Here is a 20,289-nt window from a genome sequence, read left to right on the forward strand (position 1 = left end):
TGTCAGGGGAAATTCAGAAGACAAGAGGTGAGTTAGCAGTTACATTACCCTGAAGAAATGAGATGTGATGTCGTAGGAGAGCACACAGCCTCTGGAGCAGATACTCCTCTGTAAAAATGTGAATAAGGAATTTCAGAGAGTGAGGAAAGCATTCCCAGGAAATCTGGATAATTAACTCCAAAATCAGCACATAAATGTAGGTGCGCTCTGACTCAATGGTTCCCCCACCCAGGATTGTGATGGTTTTATTCTGGCTGCTGGCAGCACAGGTTGTTTGGGATTTGCTCCTCCTCTCAAGTTAGCAGGCAGGAGATCAGAGTGATATCACAGAGAGAGGGGATTAGGTCCCTTTCCAAGGGCAGCGATCTTCCCATAAACAGTAAGCGAGCATAAGGGCCGCATTTTTAAAAAAGCGGTAGACCAGCCTTCTCTAATGTGGTTCCATCCGAAGTTTTGGGCCGTAGCTCCTATCATCATGAAACTGTGCTGTGTAGTCAAAAAAACATCTGGAGAGTAGGAGGCTGAGGATGGCTGAAGAAGACTGCTCTCTCACTGAGGCTGCTTTAAGCCCCAGAAGGAAGATTCAGCAACAGCACACCCAGAGAGCAAAACACAAAGCCAGGAACAGTTATCAAGAGCACTGCAGTTCTTTAGGACAGGATACACACCAGTTCTGTGTCTGCAAAACAGAAGAAGTCTTCGCAATCCAGAGCAATTTTATTTCCTCTCTTCTGTGTTGCTATGAGAACCGATGGAGGGAGACCTAAAAGAATCCTGTACAAGAAGCAGTTTGTTTCAGGGTAAAAACCATATTCATTCTGATTTAAGAGTAGTGTCTGATTTGCTGTGGACAGGATTTCAGATTGCCAATGAATGTAAGCGTTAGCAAAACTGGGGCCAAGACCAGGCTATTCCTAGCCCTCCCTCTGCCCCTCACGAGAGCAGAGAAGGCTGTAGCTCTGTGACAGAGCTCCAGCTCTGCATGCAAAAAATGCCCGAGGTTCAATCCCCACTGACATCACCAGGGAGGCCTGAAAACACCCCCACCCCCACTCCAAAACCCCCAGAGAGCTACTGCTAGTCAGTTTCGACAATGCTGAGAAAGATGGAGCAATGGCCTGACTCCGTATCTTTATTATTTTGAATGTTTGGCCAACGTTCCTTCCCAAAGGGAGCCTAGAGGGTCTCAAAACATAATAAAATTAGATGAAAACCCATTTAAAAACACCACTGTAACATTGAAGCAACAGTTAAAACCAGCAGTGTGAAAAACCTGGTAGCCAGAGGCCTGGAAACAGTGTCTTTCCATGCTTCCTGAATGCAAGTCTTCCTTCGGAGGGACTTTTGCAGCTGGGGTGCCACCACTGGGAATGCCCTGTCTTGGGTATCTACAGCTTCCTATGTCCCATAACCCAGGAGGAAGCAGGAAGGGAAAATCTTGCCTTCCATTGGCCTCTATGCAGCTGTGTTTTTAATTATCCCCAAAGCCACTTGGACTCATTGGCAGCCATGGTGCATTTACCTGGTTTGAAGCAGCAGCTCCTGCTGCCGAAGTAGCCTTTCACCCACAGAGGGCCCATTGCCCAGAGCTTTTTGCCGCTCCTGGAAAACCCTGAATAGGAAGTGCTCCTCCCTTCTGGGGCAGGAGTCAGGTGGGGCTTTCTTGCGCTCCAGCTCCAGCTCCAGCAGCATCTCCTGAAATTGAGACAGCAGCCGGTTAGTAGAGGGCAGGAGATGGTGTTTCAACTCCTGTTTGTTTACTTATTTATTAAATTTCCATCCCACTCTTCTTCCCAAAGGAGCCCTGGGCAGAAAACATCAAAAATGTAAAACAATTCAATTCAAAACAACAACAAAAATATATTTTTTAAAAATTCTAAACTGCCTAAAAACATTTCAAACCGTTCAGAATGTCTAAAAACATATTGCAGTAGCCTGCAGTTTTATAAGAGTGTATATTTAAAGTAGGTGAATAAACAAGTAAGTTAAGTTAATTTGGAATATGCAGAAAATATAAAAAATAAATTTAAGGAAAGAGGAGAAAGAAAGTTGAGTTTCAAAATACTGAAATGATTGTAAAATTATTGAAATGTATAAATTTGAAAATAATAAATAAAAATTAAAAAAGAATGTCTGAAAACATGAATATCTTCACAGCAGTGGATCAAAGATCAAAATAGTGGTATTCCATAGTAATAAATGCCCAGTACTTATTATAAATTCATTTTCCCTCAAAGCATTTCACATACATCCCTTATCCTTAAAACAGCCTTGCAGATAGGCAGGCCACTATCATAAAGCTATCATAAGCTCAGTCTAGAGCAATCATCTCCAACTCAGTGCCCTCCATATGTTTAGGACTACAATTCCCATCTGCCCTTGAAGACCATTATAGTAAGTGCAGAATGCAGTGGCCTGTGGTAGCCACAGGTATTCCAGCCCAAGCTGCAGTATTTAGCAACAATGCTGCACAGGAGAACATGCATTTGCATGTTCTATTATCAGCATGGTACCTGAGACTGGGTCATCGTTAGCCATCACTAGAAGCCAATGCACAAGACGGCCAGCCACAAGACTGGCTGACTCTCCAGCAATTTAACTGAACATTGCTTTACGGGTTGGAAAGCACCTTTGCACTTGTCATATCATTCCTAGCATCAGAAGACCAACCCCAGCAAGTGGCAAAATCTTTGAGGAAAAGAAGACAAGTACAAACAGAAAACACATAGCATGCACATTTGCATCACCTGCAACCGGCAGTAGATATCAGGGCTTCCTCTCCCATGGGATATGGAGCATTTCAAATCTTTTAGGTGGTTGGGCTTGTCAAGCTCAGACCTGGAACCAAAAGCAATGGAGGAGTAGCTACTGCAGGGCCCAGAAATATCTGAACACAGAGAGAAGCATTTGCCAGAGAAACTGGGAGAGGGACACGTGCATGTCCTAAAGCTGCTAATTTTGCATCTTTACCTGCTTTAACATGCCATGGAAACACACTATCGATAAACCAGAACTATTTTAAAAGAGTGCATTCCTGGGCAGGGGGAAGGAATAATCTCAATTAAGGCAGATGTTTATCAGCATTGTGTAGGTTGTAGGAGTAACACACCCTTTCACCCAGCTGATCACAGGCAGAGGGAAAAGGCAGAATTTGGGTGGGAAAAACAATTGGTGCTTTGTTCATCTGTAGAAGCAATTTAACCAGCACCTTTAATCAAAGGGAACCAGCCGTTCTGCTCAGGTTCTGGTAGCAGGCTTCCCAGAAGGAGGACCTGGCTGGCAGGAAAAGGACAGTGGACTAGACGGGCCTTGGCTTGATCCAGTGAGGCTCTTCTGACGTTCTTACCTCTGGCAGAAATCCAAGATGGTGCCAATAAGAACAGCACACATCTCTCTCAGGTCTCCATCACAGCCTCCAGCAGCAGCAGGCACAGGAAGAAAGTGCTGATACAAAGCCCAGTAATGGAATTCCTGCCTGCATGTAGGAGAGACAGGCAGAAAAAGCTCAGATCTTCTGCCAGCAAATCAAAAGGCAAAAGAGAGAAGGTGGGGGTGAAAGACCTTGAGCCAAATCTTCTTACGGTTATCATCGGTGCGCAAGGCTGGACATAGAAGTGAAGGCTTTTAAGCTCAGACTCAAAGGGACAGACAGAGGGTGAGAGTTTTGCAAAACCATTTCAGAGACTAAACCATGAATTATTTTAGTTAATTATCCTTCTCTGGACTTTAGCTTTAGGAACGAGGGTGTCAGGATCTTGTGCTCTGCCTTTGGAAGGATTAAGGGGCTATTTTATTTATTTATTAAAATATTTCTATAATGCTTTTCAGAAAACGTAGCTACACACATCACACAGTAGACCAAGAATAAGCAACAAAAAGTGCTTGAGAAAGCGTGATTTTTCACATACAAATCACTGTTTTTCACATCACAAACACCTGCACTATGATTCTTTTTTTTTAAAAAAAAACCTTCTAAAACCACTGCCTCCCCCGCCTAATATTCCAACTTGTGAAAAACCGGCCTCAGTGGTTAATTTTCACTTTCTGCGCTCATTTGCAGGTGACCAAAAGTGCTTCTTCACATGAATGAAAATCAGCCTTCACCATCCTGGTGCCCTCCAGATGTTTTGGACTACAATTCCTGTCAACACAGCCATATGAGGCTGCTGGGAGTTGTAGTCCAAAATGTCTGATGAGCATCCAGTTGGTCAAGGCTGAACCTTGAACTAAAGTTAAAGCCAGCCTGCAGCACTCACCTCTCACAAGGAGAAAGAATGTCTTCATCAGGCTGGACTCCTAGCTCCATCAGCAGCCACTCTTGGAGGGTCAGCTACAAGACAGATAAATTTATGTACACAAAACATCAACAGGAGCTCCCCAGACACCTTAGCCTGTTCCTCCGTGCTAAGCATTAGGTCATTTGCTCTGGCCCTCAGGCATAAACTGAAGTGCTAATAGCATTGAATTTCTTAAATCAGGGCGAAATCAGGATTTACCAGCAGAGCTCTCAATGATTTGAAGTAGACTGGCAAGGATTTCTGACTCCCTGTTGCTTAACAGCAGCAACAATAACCTATCCTACTACTACCACAAGGCCTTCATGTGTAATGGATTCAGAGCTCTTCTACACTTCACTCAAACTTTCAGAGGGCTGCTCAGCTCTGGCTAAACTGAGCCCAGCACTTATGCCTGCTTAACTGGCACCCCAACAGTGAAGACTCAACCTGCTACAGATAACGTTGAGACATGGTTGCCAGAGGGCAAGGGAAGAACCTGGCACAGTCACTGAATTTACCTGGAACTCTTTCTCCTGCAAGAGCTCTTTGAACTGGGTTTGCTTCCACAAGCAGAGGGCAGCTTTCCGGTAACAGATAGCAGGGTGAGATAAAGTTTTCCAAGGAATCTCAGCTGGGTCTCCGTCATAGCCTCTTCCTCGAACCTCTAAGCTGAGCCGTGGAACAACATATTGAAGCTACAAAACAGAAAAAAAACACCTGTCAATATAAATAGCACTGAGCTAGATGGACTACTGGTCTGACTCTGTATAAGGCAAATTCCTATATCTGGTATACAAATCCACAAGTTGACTTTATAGAATAACAAGGTTTTCATATTTGCTGACATTATTGATTTCATCACAAATATGACCCCAAATTATTAAACAGCATTGATGTATTCCCCCCCCCAAAAAAATGTTGGAGCATAATAATAAAATCTGAAACCACAAGTTCTGAGAAAAGAAGCCTGGAAAACGCTGCACTCACAGAATGCTGAGCAATCAATCTAGAGAGAATCCTGGATAACATGCAGGTTTAGCTCACTATAGAGTAACTGAGCAGAAATAACTGCAGTGGAAAGATGCATTCGTGTTCGGATTTTGACTTCTGAGTGCAGGATAACGGTCGTTTGCTTTAAATATATATTTTATAAAGTTACCTTTTTTACAAAACCAGGATGAAGTAAGGAGCACAGACAAGCACTGGAAAGGGAAGGAAATTTGCAGAAGTAGTAAGAAAGAGCAGCTGTACAAAACCTACAGTGAGAGAGAGAGAGAGATAAAAAGTATTATTTTGTTTGGTCATTCACCGGTCCCCTTTCAAATACTATCTATTGTATTTTTATCCCATCCTCCAAGAGAAATATACCCACCACCTATTTTACTCTCACAACAGATGAAACCTTTGTTGGAGAAAGAAGTTTACCTCATGCAGAAGACAACGGACTCTCCTGTCCGGCACACCAATAAAGAATCCCAGAGCTCAGTAATTGAAAGACATCTTTTGGATGCAGAGTGAGGAAGCCAAGAGCAGATGTCCACCTCAGGAATTAAGGACTTGGCTTCATTTAAGTGGACTGCAAAGACAGCCAGGCCAATGATATGAGCATCACTTAGAGAAGGCCCCTGCAAACAGACAAAACATACCCCAATCAAAGCACATGAAAACACATTTTGTATCCATGACAACCAGTTTCAGTAAACCAGGAGTGGCTAACTTGCAGGCCATCAGTTGTTGGACTACAGTTCCCACAATCCCGTTGGACTACAGTTCCTACAATCCCTGACCATTGGGCCATTCTGGTTGTGGCTAATGGGAGCTGGAATTTAGCAGCATCTGACAGGTCACAGATTATCCCTGCAGTAAAGCCCAGAACTCAAAGAGGCCTATCTCAGGACCTCAAGCAGGCCAACACTCTGTGATGGCAACAGAAGGAGCCAGTTAAATTCCGGTTCTTCAGAGGGGTACATGCATTAAGACATCAGCTCATCGCATTGGGAAACCCACCTGATGATAGATAAGCTGGCAGAGCCTGCCCAACAAGGATGGCAAGAGTCGGCGGTGCCCACAAACCATTTTCACAAAGAGGGAGGGCCAGGCCCCTTGTCTGCAAGGAAGACAAGCCATGCCATCATATTGCTGCCAGGATGAAAAATTATTTATCTCTGTTTAACTACGTTCCAGAAACTTTAAGTACCTAGCAAATGTTATTTTTACCTGTCTGGAGGGAGGAAGGAGGAGGCAGCCATTACACTCTGGCAGAACGATGTCAGAAGAAGATCAATAGCCTAAAAGAGAGAGGCTGATTGCTGATTTCTACCCCAGGGCCTTTGTATCTGGTGTTGGTATCTAGCAGGCAGAAATACAAGCTCCTACCACGCAATTATGAAGAACTGAGAGCTACAATTCTCATATTTTGTCTGACAGGACCGCAACAAATACTGAAAATATGGCTCATTGGTTGGACGGGTTCCCAACATTTTATCTCCGTAAAATGATTCTGTTTCAGTGAAGCAACTTCGAACAAAGCACCTCTGTACGCACCCCTTGATCCTGCTGTTCAACTTCAGGAATGGAAAGGTTTAGCTTGATCCTAAGACTCAGGGATGCGGCTTCATCCTCGTCTTTCATACGTCCCAGAACGCCCACCAGTTTATCAGAGACCACAGCAATCTGAGCTGGCACCTCTGCAACAGAGAACAACATGACAGAACAGCTGACAAAGGAGGCGAGGGTATATCCAGCTGCTGAAGTTCCTTAGGAATTTATTTTAAAACCTCATATGCAAATTGTTCTGCCACCCTGAACACACAGTGCCACCGGCATATGTGGCGTTTGATTCCATCTGAAGGAAGCGGGAAGTTTTAACAAGCAATAACATTAACAAGGGAGCGACCAGGTTTAAGTGATGCACTTGAGAACTAGAAACAGACCTCGAGCCATCTAAAGCAGATTAGGCCAGGCCTGCATCTAACAAGCCAAAAAAGTGGGCGGGTCTTTTTCAGCCAAGAAAAAGCACAACATTTGCCAAATACTAGATGCTGAAAATTAAAGTGAATCAGACAACTATGTGTGCGCACGCACACAGACACACACACACACACACACACCCCGGTCCAAGATGCAACTCCAACCTGCTTCTCCCAATGGCTTTGCTTTGGCCCACTGACCAAAACAAGCCATGTTAAGTCAAAGGGGATGACATAATACCCTGCTGGAGTCCTCGCAACACCTCTTCCCGTTGCGGCCACTTGGAGCTGCATGACAGTTTCCACCGCAGCAGTTCCATTTGCCCTTTGGCCACCCCCTGAGTAGGCCAGGTTGCACCTTCTGGACTGTCATGCCTGGTTCATCTCCCCTTGCCCAACCAGCTACCCCAGGGATCTGCAAAGTCTCCCCCTTGGGGTTGTCTTTTACCCCTGAAGTTGGCTGATGATGCATGAGGCCCACAAACATCTCACACGTACGACACAGGCTCACGTCATCTGCCAAAGCAGCTTTGCAGGCGTGTCCTGTGCTGTTTCGTCCCCATTCTCTCCCCGTTTGCCACCCGATTGCCTTCACTTACCATCATGCTTATTCTGGTCTGTAATAAGCAGCCTCAGTGTGTCAAGTTCGGCTTTTAGAAGTTCCAAGGGCTCCCTGAGACCACTTGCCTCAATTTCCATCGATTCATCTGCTGAACACAAGAAGCTGCTGCTGTCTTATGCCAGGATCAAGCTATTTGTAAAGTTAGCCTAGAATTTTCTATTGTATTTGAAATGTTTCTTACCTGCCCTTCAGAAGGTTCTAGGGCAGCGTACAAAATGGTGCAGGCAATTTAGCCAACATACAAACTGTGATACTGTATATGAATGGCCAAGACTGCTTACAGGAGCAGGCTGACGGGAACTCCTCTGCTGAGAGAGCTACACTGGTTGCCAATTTGCTGCTGGACCAGGTTCATGGTTCTTGTGCTAATTCACAAAGCCCTGAAGAACTTGGGCCCCAAGTACCTTAAGAACAATCTGATTCCTTATGCTCCACCTCGATCACAGAGATCCTCTGATGGGCCGCTTCCTGGGGTTCCCCACACCACAGAGGTTTGGTCAGCCTCTGTTAGGGACTGAGCCTTTAGCGCAGCAAGCCCTGCCTTTGTGGAACTCCTTGCCACTAGAGGTTTGGCAGGAATCATTCCTGCCAACTTACAGAGATCTCCTAGAAATTGTGTTATTCGGACAAGCCATGTGAATTTATTTTTGCCAATCAGTATTTTAGTGATGTTTTTATCATTCTTACTGTAATTTTGGATGGCGTTTACCACCTGGTTGTAGTTTTATGCAAGCTGAGTTTTAAAATGTTTAAATAAATATAAATGCAATATAAAAGCAACAGCAAAATGAAAAAGCAGATTAAAAACTCATGTTTAAAAACTATGGACAAGAAAAAGAAAGCAGCAGCTCCAATTACAATTCCATTCAAAATGCCTGGGCCAATAGAAAGTCCTTAACCTTACACATCCCTAGCATCCCAGGCAGAGAAATGTCTTTCATCAGCACTTGCAAACAGATCCCATTTTAACCACAGATGCCTGGGAGTTGAACCTGGGATGTTCTGTATGCAAAGTATGTGCTCTCCACCAATGAGTTATAGTCTCGCTACCCTTTCCTCCCATTGGGAAGTGCATTTTAGTTCAGCCTGTAATATAAACACTGTCAACTTGAAGCCCCACTAATTTGATGGAGCAACCTCAAAAGAGCATTTGCAAGCGTAACAGCCCACATTTGTAACGAGGTTCTTAGACAGTATACAGACTATTGACCTACAGTGACTCACAGCACCACCTCTCTAGATCTGGTTTAGGGCACTCAACCTAAAGAATGGACTGGAATTTGTGCAATTGAACAAATTTATCTCCACATACGTATCAGTATTAAGCCAGCTCAGCACATCAAAGTCTCCAGGCTAATTTAGCAGCACCGTTCATTAATCCTGCTTCACTGGCGTGATGCCCCAAGGCTACATATAACAGACAGTGATCGTTTTAGAGCTAACAGGCAATGCAATTCCATCAATATCAAGCCAGCTGCATTAAAGGACAAAAGCAGGCTAAATCGTTTTATTCACTTCTGCTACAGGACCAGGAATTTAATGGAACAGCCACTAGGGGCCAGTGTCCCCACTTTATCTGGAACACAAATCATTCCTTTTGATTGCTGCAAGCTGCTAAAAAGCATCACTTCACCCTTGATTTCTGGCACTCAGGACCTCAAGCTGCCCAAGCCTGAGAAGAGCATCTGAGTTTTCACATTAAGTAGAAAGGTCCAGAGTTCTTTAGAGGCAGCAGCAGGACGCATCAGCTCCAGTTCATCTTTTGTCAGAATTGTACCAGAAAACACAGGGAGCTTCTTGCACAGCCCACATTGCAGATTAACAGGCATGGAAGCTCCACACTGAATCACTTTTGTGGCTCAGCAGCAGCATCCCCCCTTTCTCTTTGCAGCAAGGAAAATGCCAGCACCTCCTTAATGCATTTCCCCATTACACAGCCACAAAAGAGGCACTATCCCTGGGAAAATGCCAACGTTTCATATTTGTTTTAATACCTGGGAGGAGGTGAGCAAAGAAGCAGCATTTGTTTTGCTTCATTCTTACCACTAGGCAAATAGATCTTTCTCACCCTGCAAGAGCTTCTCTTTAACAGCTTTGCATTCTTCAATGTAAGTGGCGTACATGTTCACGGGAATTTTCTCAGCCCTGTTTTAGGAGACAGAAACGTTTTTATGCCACCACCGAACCAGCCTCCAGTTACCATCATGACACAGTTGGCATGTCACATGCAAACGATGTTTTAAAGTGAGCCAGGGCATGCAGGTGGCTGCCCCTTTTACTGGCTGACCAAGTAAGCAATAGAATGGGCCAGAGCTACAAACAGGAAGCTTTCAGTTAACATCAGGAAAAAAGCTTTTTGTTGAACAGAACTTGATCACGATTATGTAGATGGATGTTGGCCATAGGAAAAGGCATTGCTGGTTATAAAGCGCTGTCTGGAACCTCTCCTGTCATCCCACTTCTCAATAAGTGCAGAAAAGAACAGCCGAAGAGGTGTAAAATGGCTCCAGTATGGAAGCAACCAAAGAGATAAAGACCATTTTGTGCCACGCAGGAATATTTTCTTGCACATGCAGTTAATCAAAGGAAACCTGGAGACCAAGAACAGTGGACCCAAGAGGCAGAGAGGTCTGTGGGCATTCAGAAGTGTGGTAAGACCATAACACCACTGCGTTATGTGGCTGCAGGTGCAGAGATAACTCAGCATCATGGGACGTCACATCAGGTGATGTCAAACGTCCCCAGTATGAAGCCTCTAATACCAAAAAACAATTGCAGCTTTTCAGAATCCACTTCATTACCTCTTAAGGGAGTCTATCAAGGCCATGCGGGAGTCGGGTGTTTCAGGAAGCTGCAATTAAAAAAATAAAAATAAAAATAGTGTTTTAATATCCGTTTTGACATTGCTGATTTAGATGCACATGTTTTTTTATGCTGCAGCTCATTCTGAGTGTGAATGTGCTTAACAGAACAGTAACCTACAAGTTTAGGAATAAATAAAACAGAAAAGCAACCAAAACTTTCAAAAAATTTCATTCGTCGCCCAAAACTGGAGGAAATGAAAAGAAGGATGCTCACCACACGTGGCGCAAGTAAAGCAGGAATAAAACGCGAAGTGTAATAGGACCGTCTGAAGATGCTGAAACACAGGAAGGCAGATGCGGTAGAATTAATCACATCTGGAACACAAAGTGCATCTTGACATTTTTAGGAATGCCTTAAAACAAACCTACTGTTTTTTATTTCAAAAAATCACACAGAAAAAAGTACTTCAAAAACACAGCATGTGGGCATATTGTTGTGATAACCCATTGATATGATTAGCTATAGGGCAGTTCCACCACAGGAAGGACTACACAACACAAAGCAGCCTTTGCAGAACCCAATGAATAAGAATCTAAGAAGAGCCCTGCAGCAGCTGGATCAAACTAAAAAGGGTCCCTCTTACTCCAGCATCCTGTTCTCACAGTGGGCAGCCAGGAGCCCCCAAGGGAGACTACAAACAGGACCTGAGCGCAACAACATTTTTTACTTCATTGGGGCATTCACAGGGAGTCAGGCCCACCCGCAGCTGCAGCCCACGGCAGCTTCCTCAAGGCAAGCAGGTCCATTCAAGGGCAACAGAACAAGCAAGTTCTGAGCTGCAATCTGAGGGCCACAAGCCCCACAATTCCCCCCCTGCCCTGAGCGAGCTACACTGAAACAAAAGAGGAAATGCACAAGAGGGGGACTGTGCCAGACCAATTGCTGGAAACGTCAACCATCCTGCTTGCTGGTTTCCCATAGGCATCTGGTTGGCCACTGTGAGAACAGGATTCTGGACTAGATGGGCCACTGGCCTGATCCTGCAGGGCTCTTCCTATGTTCCTGGGGGGATGTTTCCAAAGGATGCATTCCCACCATTCATGGGTGTTCGGCTCTTTTCCTCCTTCCACGTTCTTTCCACATGCAGCGGCAAACACTACAAACAGCTACCAACAGGTTTTATTATTATTATTTTAGACAGCAATTCCGGCTCTTCTTCTTTTAAAGCCTTTTTTCCCTGACCGTATTGTTTCATATGTTCCTGAAACAGAATATTTTGGGGAGCTGAGAGATGAAGATATCATACCTGGCTTCCATCACACTAGTTGGGATCTTTCCAGTGTTTTCAAATATCTGAATGGCCTTTTCAACATCATGAAGTGCCTGGCAGTGTGGCTGGCATACACACACAGAGAGAAGCAACAGAGGAGAGAAGAAATGTTTTTTATCTCTTTTTGCACAACTGATCCAAGTCTTTCTTTCCTACTCTATTGTGTTTTGTGACTGCTTTTTCTGTGCCATGGGAGACATGGCCAGTTCAGCTGCATAACAAATACTTGGTGATGGGGAACTAAGACAGCATAACAGGAGCAGAATAAGATCACAATCAGGTAAAAGATACTCAAGTGTATCTTCCAAATTTCATATATTTTACGCCTTGGGGCTTAAAGATTCTGCTGTTACGTGTAAATGGCTGCTCTGGGTAAAGTCAGGCAGAAATAATGCTGTTTTGGGTCTGGCACAAATGAGCAGCCACAATAAAAACTGCAAAGAAACAGCAAGAGCCCAGGAAATCAGTTCTGTGATTGGGGCCCAACAGGGCCCAACAGAGACATAAGAAGAATGAAAAGCAACCTTTCCTGCAGGATACACTGAGAAATTGAAATAAGAACTCCCTGAAAACAAACATAGCTATAGCAAACAGCTTTTATGTATCACACTTAAAAGAAAGAGACCAAATTTGTTATGCTGCATTTCCACCAATAAGTTCCAGCATCTCTGATCAGACTGCAGACAGAGTTGTAGAAATAAATGAATAGAATAATATTGGTCAGAACTAAACGAACCAGAATGTCATGGTTCGTTTTTGTCATGGAGATTAAAATTGGACCCACTTACACTTTTCTGTCTGCCTTGGACGTAACTGCACAAAAGTTACCAGTCTGCAAACATTTTACATGCCTTGTTCATCTGCCAGCTGTATTTCCACACTGGGCTTCCTTCCTCTGTTTCAGTGCTGAGTGCTGAGGAAGTGCTGAGCACCGCAGATCACCTGCATGCAGAGCCTACCCACCTACAGCTACCAAGCAAATGCTCAAACACAAGGCTGCTGTCACCCACCCTTTTTCCCCCTGACCGTGTGTAATTAAAGCTTTTGCCTCCTTTCAAAGTAAGGCCATGAGTTCTAAGCCCTGCGGGCGTCAGGAGAGGCGAGATTCCGAGTAGGGAATGAGCATCAAAAGTGCAGGGGAAAAGAGAGGTGGGAATGAGTGGAACTGCAAGATCAAGTTAGGCCCTCAAAAGACCCCAAGGGAAGCCTCTGAAACTGAAGCAGAAGCCCTGGAGGAATGTGCCCCCACTCCAAAAAAACCAAAAAACCCTGAGCTCTGATTAGTAAAAGGGTTTACGTGCTTCAACATTTGGTCATTGCTCATCAGATGTGAAGCTGAAGAAGGGCATTGATAACGCAAGGTCGTTTTCATGGTGCTCAGAGAGACCCCATTCTTGGCTTAGCTCCTGGCTACCTGAAGGGCCACCTCGCTCCCTCTGTGCTTCTCTGTCGCTGAGGCAAGCTTGGTTGGGATTCACAAGAGCAACTTCTTTCTGGCCACATTTAAATCGTGCAATTCCCTTCCTCTTCAGGAGGACTGCTGGCCCCTCTCACTCTCTCAATTTTCTGCTCCCAAGTTAAGACCTTCCTTTTTCAGATAGGCTTTTAATTTGCCTGGTTAGTGCAAACTGGCTGATCCTGCTGCTTTGTGCCAGTCTTATCTACAGCAATGCTTAATTTGTTTGTGTTTGATGTCATTTAAACATCAGCCAAAGTCCTTTTTATTTTCTCAGGCCTTTTAATCCTCAGTTCATTTACGTTTTTGTGCTGCTTGGTGTCTGTTTTTAATTACACTGGCTCCTTTTATATTACGGTGCCCTAATGTTTTTGCTTTAATTTTTATCTAAATTGCAATTTTAACTTTTTCTAAGCTGCCCCGAGAACCTGTGGAAGTGCAGGGTTACAGAGCAACCAAGCAATAATATAAATAAAATGATAATAGAAATTGAGATAAGCCATCCTGAATATCAGCTTTTAAAATAGTGGAAGGGTGGAACAGAAATTCTCCAAGTCACTACATGCCCACTTTACCCTTCAACAGAGCCTTTTTACTCCCCTCTCCACCCCCAAGTCCAGCATGCATGTTGCACTGCTAGTGTTGCAGTTCAGAAGCAACCAGTGTGGTGCCTTTCAGATGCTACCCAGTTCCAACTACCATCAGTCCCAGCCAGCATGGCCAATAGCCAGGGAGGATGATGGGAGTTGTAGTCCAGCAACATCTGCCTGCCCTCACGTTGGTTCTCCATGTTATAACCTTAAGATGCATCACTGTAGCAGTTGTAAGGCTTAAGAAACATTGTAAAGTCATATTGTTAATGCTCTCTCCATGTAACCAATTATTAAGATCAAGTCTACACTTGAGAGAAGTTACCACAGCAGCAAGTCATAGAAATTATACTTATGGGGTCAGTCCAGGTGGTTCTTGTGTACCTGCACAGCTTCCTTGACAGAAGACAAATCCTCATAGAGACCCATGTCTTCTATTGCTACCTGGAAAGAGTTGAAAGAAAAAGGAGCACAACTGAAGGCATGGTGGTGGAAAAGGGCAGGGGGCTTAGTGCAAAACAAGACTCATCCCTAGAACTGGTTTCCGACATCTCCGGGGCTAATCTTGCCTTTCCTACCCTGCACAAATGCTGCCAGCATCCCCTGCACCTCTGTAAGAGAGGAGGCAGTTTTCAGGTAGCTGACTGAGCCCCTGCACCTCCCTCTTTAAGAGGCTGAGCCCCGGAAATGGAAGAAGCCTTCACCGACCTTGAAATCAGCCAACCGGGTTTTGGCAAGAGTGATGTATTCCAGAAGAAAGGGGCGGTATTTGATGGGTACGAACGGCGGGTGCATGATGTGGACCTAGAGAGACAGTTCAAATCAAGGTTAGGCCAACAGTTGTCACGCCCATTGGATGCCCCTAGCAGTTTTCCCTTCCAAGGTATGGGCTACAGAGAACAGATGCAAGATTTATTGCACACAAGTACACTGCATGCTGCCTTTTTGTATGCATATGAACAAAACAAAAAAAGCATAGAGCACTTTACACTTCCTAGAAGTTCAAGCAGCAGTTAAAATCTAAAAATAGGTGGCAAGATCCTGTCCATGTCTCACCTTCAGGTACTGAGGGGCTTCCAAGGGCACCAGCTCAGACAGGAACTTGAAGAGGAAGACTAAGGCCTTCTTACTGCTACTGTGGAAGCCACTGCTGCTCCCAAAGGCAGCCTGGAAAGCGACAGCAACACACAGAAGACTGTTAAACTAGGCACATCACTGAGACTAGGGAATTCATTACTGCAAGATATAGTGACGGTCACCAACTTAGACAGCTTTAAAAGGAGAAAAGGCAAATGCATGGCGGAAAAGGTGTCAATGACTGTGCTACCTGTAGGACTAGAGCTACTGCACACCACCTAGGAAACTGCCTTATACCAAGTCACACCATTGGTCCATCTTGCTCAGCATTGTCTACACTGACTGGCAGAGGCTCTCCAGGATTTCAGGCGAGAGTCTCTTCCAGCCCTAACCTGGAGATACTGGGAATTGAACCTGGGACCTTCTGCTTGCAAGGCAGATACTTTACCACTGAGCTATGGCCCTTCTCCAACTGGATGGGGAGAGAGCAGGAGAGGGCTCTTATGCCCTGTTTGTGGGCTTAAAAATAATCTGGAGGGCCATTGTAGGAAACTTGCAATCGGCTATAGCGGGGGGTGCAAACCTGTGGCCCACCAGATGTTGCTGGACTCAAAATGCATCATAGTCCAAGAAGAGTTAGAGCCCAACATCTTCTGTGGGGCCACAGGTCCCCCCCCCCCCCCAGCACACTTGGGATTCTTCTATGGAGCTGGTCCAGCCACTTTTCACTCCAAGTTTGATTTATAATGTTTTTACATTTTGAGTTTTCTGTTCCGCATTCCCTTTGCCAATTGGATAAATGAAGGTGTAGGTTGAACAGCAATGCCAAATTCCTGCTGTGCTAATGCAGCCTTGCTCCATTTTGATTTCAGACCCATCCCAGCCAAATGCAAAGCACCTTCAAATCCTGGTTTCTGGTACAGTAGCTCACTCCTGTAGAGGCTTGGATACCCTTCAAGACACACACACACACAGAGAGAAAGAGAGAGAGAGAGAGAGAGAGAGCATCCTTGTGTCTGGCATAACAAGTTTCTTGGGGAAGCGTCTTCCATTTGCTCTTACCTTAAACCATTCTGCATAAGACATGAATATCGCAGGGCCCTCCAAGGCTGCCTGGCGGACTATTATGAATGCGGTGATCATGTTTTCCAGGTCATAGTCCTCAAAGGCTTTTCTCAACAGGCGATCCAGGAGGTCTAGAAGAAGCACAGCAAGATCTCCAAAATATTACATACCTATGGGGAAACCTGGATGCTAATAAAAAAAACAAAAAGGTAACCCTCTGTTCAAAGATCAAACAAGATATTGAATACTCTTGTATTATAATTTTTTTGCAATTAAAAAATGCCAAGGAAATTGTTGTAGACAATAACAGACAACCCTGTTGTCTCAGTTCACAGGCCACAGTAGCAAATGTGCTACTCTTTCCCACTGGCCCAAAGCAACCCAATGAGCTTCATGGTTGTATGGGGATCTGAAGGTAGGTCTCCCTTCTAGTCCAATGATCAACACCAGAGCTCCTGTGTCATATCCCTCAGCTGACAGATGTGTGGAGAAAGAAAGAAAGGTCATTTTTTTGCTGTGATATGGCTATTGTGGAATAATTGCTTATCACCATCATTAAACATGTTTAGCTGCCTGGTAAAGATGCAGCTCTCTCAGGAGAGTAGTTACTGATTTTTGCTGATGCTGCTACTACAATATGGGGAAGTCATTTTCTTCTTCTTCTTGCAGACTCCTATCGCATCTACTGCTACAGTGTTGTTGCTTTTAAGTTTAAATCTTCACTGAGCATTTTGATTTGATTGTTCTTACTATTCGCTAACTTTAGTTTTGGATCGGTTTTCAGAAGAGCCGGATATGTGTATTTTCTTTAAAAGTAAGCAAACTCATACAGTACTGATCTCATAACTACTTAAAGGGTTTTAAAGCTCCAACATTATACAACCACATTTAAATCTCTCTATATTAATGCTCATACCTGAGCATGAACTTCCAGCCTTCCAAAGGTAATGGAAAAAGCCGTTCTCTGCAGAATGGGGCCCTGGCACTTACTGCAAACATATGAGCATATGCCCCCTCCAGGTGGCAGTTTAAGCTGCAATTAATAGCAGTTTAAATAGTCTCAACATAATGTAAAAGGTAAAGGTAAAGGGACCCCTGACCATTAGGTCCAGTCATGACCGACTCTGGAGTTGCGGCGCTCATCTAGCTTTATTGGCCAAGGGAGCCGGCATACAGCTTCCGGGTCATGTGGCCAGCATGACTAAGCCGCTTCTGGAGAACCAGAGCAGCACACGGAAATGCCATTTACCTTCCCGCTGGAGCGGTACCTATTTATCTACTTGACTTTGTGCTTCCGAACTGCTAGGTTGGCAGGAGCAGGGACCGAGCAACGGGAGCTCACCCTGTCGCGGGGATTCGAACCATCGACCTTCTGATCGGCAAGTCCTAAGCTCTGTGGCTTAACCCACAGCGCCATCCGCGTCCCTTATAATGACCCACAGCTAAATTAAATGTTGACCACCTGTGTCAACATAATGACCCACAGCTAAATTAAAAATTCAGAGAGAGAGAGAGAGAGAAAGAGAGAGAGAGAGAGAGAAGAGAAGAGACTTGGCAAAGCCATCCAAGTCAAACTGATAATATTTGGCAGAGAAGCCAATATTATTTGCGAATATTTCTAAAACACTGAACAAACAGCTGTGAGCATCGGATCACACCAGCCATTTTCCTCTCATGTCTGTTGGTTCTGCGCTTGAAAGACCAGCAGCCGCCCAGACATCTTCTCCAAACATACCTTTAATCAAGTGTTGTGCTTGAGGATGACAGACTAACAATGTAGACACACAGGAAAGGACATGGTGCCAATTCACTTCGCTTGTCTCTAAGACCAGCTGCAAATGATGCGTCAGCTCTTCTGCTTTGAACACCACAAACAACTAGAAGGGAAGGAGGAGGAAATCCTGTTGGAATCGAAGGAAGCTGGGGCAGAGCACCGAAGAACACATTCATGGTTCAATCCTGACCATCACACTGCTGATCAGTGTTAGACAGTATTAAACAAAGTGGAATAATTGGCTCATCCTAAGGCAGCTTCCTATATTCCAGACCTGAAACCCAACCTAGAGGAGCTGGGGAAGCAGGAACTCCCACTTCCACCAAGAGATCTCTATACCGCCAGTGCCCCTGAAGAGCCACTGGATCCAGACTTCCCTGCCCAGGACTGTAATTCTCCACACCAACCGCCTGGTTTCCTGGTCAGTGTCACTCTGCATCTCTCCCAAAAGATGGTGAGTCAGGCAGGACCTTCAAAGCTAGCTGCCCGTGAGGCTATTCAGCAGGAGGGGAGTGTCTATATATAAGCAGAACTAAGAAAAGAACTCTTATCCAAGCTTTCTGCCCTGGAGAGATGAATCCTCTCTAAGGCCAGAGCCAAATGGCTTCCCTTCCTTGCAAGCAAGCAAGAAAACACCCTGAATACTTCTCCTTGCTTGCACATCCCCTTTTGATATCCCCATTCTGTTTCGCAAGCCTCTTGGCACAAACAACATTTCCCCAATGCATTGTTTGGTTTCCTGGCCTCAGCTTACAAAGCTATTGGCTTTAATTTTTTTGTTCCGTGAAAGAGAGCAGGCTCCTATTTTGCTATAATTGAAGCATGCTACTTCTGAAAAGCCCAGACGCAGCACATATCATGTTACAGGGACTGTACCAAAGGGTACAGTTCCAGTAAGCTGCACGAGCTCCAGGAAATATTAATAAACAAGGGTTGTGCTAAAATGTGAGGTGTTCCTGGTCAGATCCCACAAGGAAGAGACATACTTTGCGGTACAGCATGATGAGCACCGAGCTGGTTCTTGCAAAGCTCCAGTCTCTCTGTAAATGAATGGCTTCGAAAGCTGTGTTCAGAGAAGACAAAGGGGAGGGGGGGAAATCTAACTTTACAAACCAGTAAGAGCAATTCTGCCAAAGGATAACAAAATATCAAAGGCTTCCCTTGCTTATGCCTCACAAAATAGGTCAATTGTTTCTAGCAACTCCTAAAACCATTAAGCCCAGGGCCTCTTTCACTCGTTCCCTTGCACACGCTGCTCGCTGCATTGCTAAGGCACTGAGTGAAAAGCTGTGAGTTCACAGGGATGGAGGTGTTTGCATTTCCATAGGGCAATGGAGGGTTGCCTTTCAGGAAATACACGACATAGGATGAGTGAAAAGCAAGTTATCCACATGATGCTCCGAGGGCAGACTTGTGGCTTAGTAAGCGTGCAGGTGACTCCTGAAATTCTGCTATCTTCCAGAAGAGCTAAATGGCGACAACCTCCCTGGCTGATTAATAGCCAGCTATTATACTGGAGGCTGTAACATACTGTAACATTTACAGTATGTGAAAAGTAATTGTTAGCATGAGACCAATGTGTATTTTGCTTTTGTCAGCCAGTTGGTTGGCTTATTTAGCTGGAAAATGGTTTAAAAAAAAGAAGTCTGAAATACAATTTTTAAAGACTAAGGAGCAGGAGTGAGAACATTCAAGCCTAAGCTGTTCTTTTTCCAACTACCACCGGAGTCCCAACTTATCCCACGTGCCTCTGGCTTCATGTTTTCTGGCCTAGACCTCTCCACGTCTGAGGGCTACACTGCCTTTAGGACAATTTGTCAGGGGATGAAAGCTGGCAGTGGGTGGGGTCAGAGCCCAAAATGGAGGGAGCCAGCCTTCCTTTTCGCTCTCTCCTCCTTCCCCTGCCCAATGAGCTTGGGCAGAGGAGTTTTGAAACCAGGCTGAGGACCACATGAACTTACGCAAGGAGCTGCATGGCCACCCCTGCCTTAAGCCTATCTCTGAAGACCTCATCAAACAGGGGTGGCATTTTAGAGACAGTAGCAGGGCCTGGGTCAAAGGGTGGGGGCTCTTCAGGAGTTGCTAGTTGCATGACAGGAAGGAAAAGCAGACCCTCCTGAAATCACCAGCCAGCTCCACATCAGGTATATGAAGAGTTATGCCCAGTATGATTAACTCCTCTCTCATCCATGGAGTCTTAGCTTTTTTAAAAAAAAAACTAAACTAAAATCATTCTAAAACCAGTAATACATCACCAAACACATCAACGATACATATTATCATTACATCATTTAATAATTACTCCCAACATACGTAATATGTAA

General features: G+C 44.8%; 1 protein-coding gene across 5 annotated transcripts in view; it reads right to left on the bottom strand.

Moving 5' to 3' along the window:
- The window catches only part of FANCA (FA complementation group A), a 257,965-nt gene that overhangs the window by 226,623 nt on the left and 11,053 nt on the right, over window positions 1-20,289 (bottom strand). For 3 of the 5 annotated variants that reach the window (XR_014551273.1, XM_083626220.1, XM_083626218.1), the window contains exons 12-34: window positions 18,952-19,028; window positions 17,927-18,068; window positions 16,189-16,322; window positions 15,106-15,216; window positions 14,758-14,853; window positions 14,434-14,493; window positions 11,980-12,068; window positions 10,947-11,007; window positions 10,670-10,719; window positions 9,937-10,013; window positions 7,846-7,956; window positions 6,822-6,964; window positions 6,495-6,565; window positions 6,285-6,384; window positions 5,703-5,902; window positions 5,437-5,533; window positions 4,796-4,972; window positions 4,257-4,330; window positions 3,347-3,475; window positions 2,748-2,838; window positions 1,523-1,695; window positions 669-774; window positions 49-108 (exon numbers count right to left, since the gene is read on the bottom strand). Coding sequence is in view for 3 of the 5 variants with exons in the window: in XM_083626220.1 (XP_083482346.1) it covers window positions 49-108; window positions 669-774; window positions 1,523-1,695; window positions 2,748-2,838; window positions 3,347-3,475; window positions 4,257-4,330; window positions 4,796-4,972; window positions 5,437-5,533; window positions 5,703-5,902; window positions 6,285-6,384; window positions 6,495-6,565; window positions 6,822-6,964; window positions 7,846-7,956; window positions 9,937-10,013; window positions 10,670-10,719; window positions 10,947-11,007; window positions 11,980-12,068; window positions 14,434-14,493; window positions 14,758-14,853; window positions 15,106-15,216; window positions 16,189-16,322; window positions 17,927-18,068; window positions 18,952-19,028 (2,429 nt within the window). In the remaining 2 variants the exon portion in view is untranslated. The remainder of the gene's footprint in view (window positions 1-48; window positions 109-668; window positions 775-1,522; window positions 1,696-2,747; window positions 2,839-3,346; window positions 3,476-4,256; window positions 4,331-4,795; window positions 4,973-5,436; window positions 5,534-5,702; window positions 5,903-6,284; window positions 6,385-6,494; window positions 6,566-6,821; window positions 6,965-7,845; window positions 7,957-9,936; window positions 10,014-10,669; window positions 10,720-10,946; window positions 11,008-11,979; window positions 12,069-14,433; window positions 14,494-14,757; window positions 14,854-15,105; window positions 15,217-16,188; window positions 16,323-17,926; window positions 18,069-18,951; window positions 19,029-20,289) is intronic. The other 2 variants (XR_014551274.1, XM_083626219.1) reach the window with 1 other exon arrangement.

Source organism: Podarcis filfolensis (genome assembly GCF_964270895.1).
Source record: "Podarcis filfolensis genome assembly, chromosome: 8".
NCBI lineage: Eukaryota > Metazoa > Chordata > Lepidosauria > Squamata > Lacertidae > Podarcis > Podarcis filfolensis.